Source organism: Porites lutea, chromosome 7 (genome assembly GCF_958299795.1).
Source record: "Porites lutea chromosome 7, jaPorLute2.1, whole genome shotgun sequence".
Classification (NCBI taxonomy): domain Eukaryota; kingdom Metazoa; phylum Cnidaria; class Anthozoa; order Scleractinia; family Poritidae; genus Porites; species Porites lutea.
In genome coordinates, this window is record NC_133207.1 from 8481800 (window position 1) to 8489299 (window position 7500).

Genomic DNA, 7500 nt, shown 5'->3' on the forward strand with positions numbered 1-7500 from the left:
ATTATTATTATTATTATTATTATTATTATTATTATTATTATTATTATCATCATTTGGCTGGGCGGCAAACCGTAACCAGCCGCAGCATCGACTAAAATTTGTGGTAACAATTACACGATAATTTGCAAAAAAAAAATGGGTAAAAATGATTTGATAAAAGTGTCATATAAAATAAATAAAGAAATAAATCCTACAAGCTTTATGGACGTCTTCATTACAAAATAAAAATGTTCATAACTTAAAAAACATCGTTCATATAATTATGGGAACGTCTAAGGTATATGTAAATAAAATTTCGATAATGTACAAGATTAAGTATCTGTTAAACTAGGTGTCCAAAATTCCTATAGATATCTAAGCGCTCAGCTCGAGCATTCTAGCAATGTGTAATGAACTAGACAGGATTGCCTTTTGCATTTGGCGCATAATTCATTTACTCTTGTCTCCTACAAGCTCTTTTATATTTTGCTCAACCTCTTTCGAACAGCCCCCAAGGACTTCCATGATGATGTTATACTTATTGACCTTGTACTCAGGATATCGGTTCGCCATATGATTATTATTATTATTACTATTATTATTATTTAGATTTTAATCCACGGTAGGAATTAGTGTGAACTGCATGCTTTTTATTGAAATGAATTTTTTTTTTTTTTTTTTAATCGAATGATCAGGAACCTATGAAATGAAATGACTTGTAAATAGTGCTTTGACTGAATATATGTATATACATTTTTTCTTCTTTAGCGAAATTAATGTAGGTTTTAACAGGTAGTTTTACTATTAGTATTAGTATTATTATTATCATTATTATTATTACTATTATTATTATTATTATTACTATTATTATTAATTTGGCTTTTTTTGAACAGTTGAAAGAAACTTTTGAATTTTAGAGGCTGACAGTTTTTTTTTTTATTGAAATGAAATGTTTTTAATTCGAATAAATTTTTCTTAGTTAAATTAACTCTTTCTAAGCTAAATTAAGTGCTTTTTAAGTCGACAGGAATTGTAAATAGTGTTTTGAATGAATAGTTTTTTCGTTTTTTCAAGCGAATTAATTGTAAATAGGATTTTAATAGTTTGCATTGTTGTCAATAAATTTTTTTCATTTTTAAAAAAATATTATTATTATTATTATTATTATTATTATTATCTCTATTATCACAGTCTTTGCTGGTGTTCTTTTTGCGCATCAGCCGGGCGCAAACCATGCACCTAGAGCGTCAGTCACTCAAGTCAATCATTCTGTTCATACACTGAGCACCTTTCTAAGGATTCGTGCAGATCCCAGCATGCAGATCTTTTGAATCTCTGTCATACTAGCTCTCTCTGATACTTTCTTCATGTTTTCTACCATACCCTTCTTCACTGTACCAAGCGCACCAACAACCACTATTATTATTATTATTATTATTATTATTATTATTATTTAGCTGTGTTTTTATTCATTTGCCGTTGTTTGGCTTTTTGCTGATGCTCAAGTGTTTTTCATTTGGTTGTTTACTTGTTTGGTTTTCTTTTCCTTTTTTATGATTTATCAGTGGGGCCAAAACATGGAATACTCTTTCAAAAAAAAAGTTGCAGCAGCAGCGACGGAATATTGTGCACGTGCTCAAGTCCAGTGTTACCCGAACCAGTCAAGGTGAAAAAATTACTAGAAAACAATCGCATTTTGAATAATTCGATGTGTAACAGATTTAATTTAAGGCACCCACACAACGCTTCGGGAGTGAAGGGATCGTTATTCTTACTGCATGCTATATACTGTACATGCACACATTTAGCTTGTTAGGTGGGCAAGAGTTCACCTCTTGAAATCCCTTGTGGCGGGCCTTAGAGCTCGAGTGTATGATGTGGCCCTCTCTCCTCTTTTTTTATTTATTTATTTATTTTTTATTTTGATTTAACCACGGTTTCAATCGCCTGGGAAAAATTTGAAAAGTCGCTATCCTTTAATACTACTAATACAATAAATTTGTAACGATTAAATTACCAAAGTAGGGTCTTAGTTATGATGGAGAAAAACACGTCCATACTTCCATCTCCATCGACTACTTTCCCCTCGATCGACGTTGTTGCAGTTTGGCTGTTTTATTTTCTGACGCTTGAGTATCAGTTTTTTTATTTATTTTGTTTTGTTTTTTTGTTTTTTTGTTTTGTTTTGTTTTGTTTTGTTTTGTTTTGTGTTTTTTTTTTCTCAAACCTAAAACGTACAGGGCTGATCAATTTTAAAAAGTCGTTTTGGAACTTCATTATCATCATCATCATCATCATCATCATCATCATTATTTTTGCCCATTTTTTTAATTTTTATTTTTCAATGAACTTACCTTTATATTGTTTTGTTTTTATTTTTTTATTAGTTACATCTATTATTTCTTTATTTTTTTAGACAAAAGCGTTCGTCTAAAAACGTGACATTTACGGCTGACATGGTTCACATTCTTCCTGGTTATCCCAAACAGTCACACGATTCCCCCGGTGTAGTCCTACTGGCTTTCTACCTGAGAATTCCACAAGGAACTTCGGAAAGCAGTGTCGTCTCTGAGAGTATATTACATGATATCGTGATGGGCCATAAAGAGAACATTCAAACATCTTTTGGAGGTGAAATCTCAAGTGTCGATCCTTTTCCATCTGCCACAGAGGTACTGAAAAACGAGGAAAGCGACGAGGGAAACGGCGGAAAGTCAAAACCAACCAACGTTATTATCGGCGCTTCGGTGGGCGGTGGATTGGTGTTAATCATTATTGCTGCCGTTCTGATCGGATGCAAAAAGAGTGACAGGTAATTAGAGGAAATAATAGCTTTTGTGCGTGTTCTTCGTGTTTCTACTAACACGCACCAAGGCTGATTATATATGTTTCTCGTCTTCTTTTAGGGAATTAGGTGGTCTTGAAATAATATTTTTAATTAGAACAATCCAACTAGTGGTCTATTATCAATGCTGCGTTCTGATTGGTTAAGCTACTACTATAGGCTATATGTTATAGCCCACTAGTAGCGAAAAGTGCCGGCTTTTTGGCGGCGAAAAATGATTAAAGTCTAGCTTTAAGTAGCTGAGTCTTTTTTTTATTATTTATTCTCGATATTTTTGAGAACAACCAGTTGGATTTTAAGAAAACAATTATTCCTCTCGCCCTCATGGCCTCTGAGTCAATAGCCCATTCGGCCTTCGGGCCTCAGGGGCTATTGACTCAGAGCCAATTCGGGCTCGAGGAATAATTGTTAATTATGCATTGTTTATTACATTACAATTCTCCCAGCTTTAGTAAGTGTGTGGCCAATCGAGAAGGCTTAGAGGAAACGCCGCTCACATTAATGCTGGAAATGGAGGATATAAGTGAGGATGTCAGTTCGTCGCCAGCTAAGATTCAGCATGAGACAAATAGAGCTGTTAACCGGATCCATGATAAACCGGCATCCCGTCTTTATCATTCATTGCCTGGGAAACCGTCTGGCGTAGCGCTAGCGAAAAAGACCGGAAGTGAGATGAACCCAAGTAAATCAGGACTAATTTAACGGTAAGCAACTTGAAAGTACAACCAGAGGACGAGAAACAAAATGCTGCTGCCAACTCATCAGCCGACACTAGTAATGAGGAACAGGAGGCCCAACCAACGACTACTTGCCCGAGGTACCGAACCCAAAGGAGAATACATCTTGTTCAACTTTTGCAGTACAGTTTGTTTAGCTAAAAAATAAATAAATAACTAAAAAAATAATAATAAATAACAAAAAAAGTACCTGGCTTTTTTTCCCAGCATAGTTTTTTTTAAAAGCTTATAGCAAAACCATCCAAAATTTGTTTCCGTACAACAAGTTGGTGTCTTTTCTAGTTCAAGTACAGTCGTGGCACCTTGAAAAAGGATATCAAAGCTTTAATTCCTCTCAGTCTTCAGCAAAAGTAATTCACGTAGATCTGGCTATTAGATCCTGTAATAATAATTTTTGTATTGTAGTGTAAGAAGCCCTTTTTGTGGGCCTTTTTCTTTTTTAATCTGCGCCCAGACTGTTGGCATGCATTTGACGTTATTTGTTGGTAATAAATTACTTCATTTTCAAATGTTGTTTTCAAACTCATTAATCATTCATGAGGGTAACAGCCAATAAATGAGGCATATTTGGGTCACATGCATGAACCTTGATACCCAATGAACGCTCAGATGAAAATCTTATGGGTTTTGATCTGAGATCAAACATGGTTTTGATCTCAGATCAAACACTTAAATTTTAATGAGCATTTTTCAATAATAAATACATCGTTAACGACAATTTGATATAACTAACCTTGATAGCGTCGGATACCACAAACTATTCCATAAATGGTCTTCGGTAGATATCTCTCTCCCCCGACTTCTTGGCCACCTCAATCACAAACTTGCTAAGCCATTAACTCAAGGTCACCGCATCAATTTCTTCAATGCTGGTCAAAACCTGTGTGACCTTGTGTAAATCATAGCCTGCATCTAAAACGGGAGCTATAACCGACCGAAAAAATTGCCATTATTCGCCAAAAACAGCTACCGCCCATTTCTTCTTATATTTGGTTGACGAGGGAAAAACTCCCTAAATCTTGCCTCTCCATCTTCACTCATGGTCAGTCACCAACTAGTACACCAAAACAGTTAATCATGCATGTTGAAGAATTGTTACGTAATATGGCAAGATTGCGTCGCTGCATAAATTATTGTTCTTTCATTTGGGGAGCACAATAGCAAAAAATGTATCACTGCATATTTTTTATTGTTTCGTTTGAAAAGTCATCCCAAAAACACCTGGAAACAATAAAAACACTCGGCGTACGGCCTCGTGCTTTCATCTGTTTCTAGGTGTTTGGAACCCCTGATGAAACCCTCGCACTCGTTTTTGATAAATGTATATTACTCAAAGAAGGCGCTATGACTCAGGAAATTTATTTGTTTTAACATTTTTTTGTTAAAAGTATATATTTAATTTTATCTTAAATTCTGACTACTTGGAAAATCTTGCGTAGCAAGATCGAATATTGAAAACAAACAAACAAACAACAAGAGGGGAGAAATCCAAGTGTTAAGTTTGATTAACCTGTCTCGTTAAGAGCCTTCTAGGTGCAAGAATGTGCTGCGCAGCTATTTTTACGTGTACGTTCAGGTAGAAGTACGGTGTCGAGTATCCATTCTCAGATACTTATCATTTATTTTCTTTTCGTTTTGAAAAATTATCAATTCTTACTGTTGTGCTATAGGTAAAATCAAACCCCATTTAAAGGACACCCGCTTAACACTATTCGGACCGCGTTTTTTTTTTTTTATCTTCCTTTGACCGGGGAGAAGCCTTGGAGCCCTCCCCCCCCCCCCCCCCCCCCCCGCCGGTTTATAACCTGAAAACCACTCATTCCTGGATCAAAACTACTACACACAACCACGTACTCATCATTTTCACATTTGGGGCGAAATTGGATTGACAAAGTGGCGTAATCTGACGTCATTATGACGTCATATTGTTGAATCTATTGGTATATAGAATCCTAATTCCCCTCAAATTAAAGTAGACTGAAAAATACATGAGGTAAGGTCTCTGATAAAAGGAATAATAATAAAGGAAGTTGGTTAACATATAAATGACCCTGAACAATAGAAGGATGTCATGATGACGTCATTTATTTCTAAAAAGGGAACTGGAAGAAGCCGCCATCTTGGATCCGGCATCTTGAATTATTAAAATGTATTCCATTTTACTGAAAACTCGTATAAATAGAGGTATTTTAATAGAAAACTTAATCTGAGTATGAAAGGATGCTTAGGAGCAAAAACTCAGCAAAATATGAAATTCCGAGTGAAATGAAGACTGTTGAAAATTCAACTCAGCATGCGACATTTGGTTATATTAAAATCATGTTTTTTTTTCCCAGAGTAGTCACTTAAAAGCTATTGATTTCATTAACCGTTACAATAACTTTGATAAAATAATTCTAAATTAAGTATAATATAATAATTCAATCAGTAAAAGAGAAATAAAACCTATTTTTTTTAATAAGTCAAATATTGAAAAACATGGATGCCAAAACTTGGTTGGCATGGTAACGTCAATGTTGACATACACGTCACGACGACTTAAGAATGTTCCTGGATAATTTTTAGGAAAATTCGCTAAGCTTAGTGGTCATAACTTAAACGGTTTTGAAGTTATTCCAGTTTATAGCGAGAGGCCCACCCATCCAGGTCTTAATATGGATACCTCATTATTACAGGTAGTTTGCTTTGCCCCTCGGTAAAGAAAGCCCCTACATTTTCTATGAACCCAACCATGTTAATGCGGACAATTCCAATGTCCCCACTTTCCTTCCCCCTCAGTTTCCGTATTAAGGGGGTTTGACTGTATTAATTTTTTTCCTAGTCTCATGATGGGCGCAGCCAAAAGGTCTACGTTCTCCTTTAATAAACATCTCGGGATGCCGTGAGGCCTTATGGAAGGCATTGCCAATGTCGCTTTCCAGTCAAGTTCTTTAACAATAACAATAACATTTCTTATTTGTATGGCGCCTTTTCTATAAAATATTCAAAAGCGCATCACAATAGTAATTAATAACTAAATTTTAAAAATCTTTCTATCAAAGTCATAAAAAAATATATTTACATTAAATGGGTAATTAAGATAACTACAAAGTAACTAAGATAATTACAAATAAAGATATAGATATACTAAGATAACCGAAATGATTCCTTAAATAAAAATGTCTTAATTAAAATTTTAAAAGATTCTAAGTTCGTTGCTTCGCGCGCGGACCTTGGCAGCTTATTCCATAGGAAAGGAACAGCTACCTTGAAAGCTCTGTCTCCCAATGTTTTCCTGGTTATCGCACTTGGTCTTTCGTTCCAACAAACGACTATTGTCGTTGCGCCTAAAATGGTATGACGAAGGCTGTTGAATACTAATTAAATCTGAAAGGTACTTAGATGATAGGCCATGAAAAATTTTAAAAGTTATCAAGAGTATCTTATAATGTATCCTGGAGCGCACTGGTTACCAACGTAATTCTGCGAGTAGAGGTGTCATATGACAGAACTTGTGCGCACGATATATAAGTCTTGCACTCGCATTCATAACACGTTGCATTTCATTGTCTAATATTCCGGGATCCCGTATAGAAGGCTGTTACAATAATCCAATCTACTACTGATAAAAGCATGAACTAATTTATCAGTTGATTCTCTGGATAAATATTTCCTAATATGACGTATATAGAAAGCGCTGCTACAAGTCTTTGTAAAGTGAGTTCCCATATCTAGATGCGTATCGAACCACGTGCCCAAATTGCGCACAGAGGCTACAGGAGCTGAGACTTCAGTCTGCCCAATTTTGATGCTTTGGATAGAAACTTTTGAGAGCTGCTGACGAGTACCTATAATCAGAAACTCAGTCTTGTCATCAGTGAGCATCAGCTGATCCTCCCTCATCCATGCTTGCAAATCGCAGATGCACTTCTACATGGCTGATACAGCTTTGACTTCACC

General features: G+C 35.4%; 1 protein-coding gene across 2 annotated transcripts in view; it reads left to right on the forward strand.

Annotated features, from left to right (window-relative positions):
- Positions 1-4076, forward strand: part of LOC140943651 (uncharacterized) — a 102124-nt gene extending 98048 nt beyond the window's left edge. Inside the window, exons 11-13 of one of the 2 annotated variants that reach the window (XM_073392772.1) lie at positions 1545-1645; positions 2396-2791; positions 3271-4076. In XM_073392772.1, the coding sequence (XP_073248873.1) occupies positions 1545-1645; positions 2396-2791; positions 3271-3526 (753 nt within the window). In that variant the 3' untranslated portion in view covers positions 3527-4076. The remainder of the gene's footprint in view (positions 1-1544; positions 1646-2395; positions 2792-3270) is intronic. The other variant, XM_073392773.1, reaches the window with a different exon arrangement.
- Positions 4077-7500: the final 3424 nt, after the last annotated feature.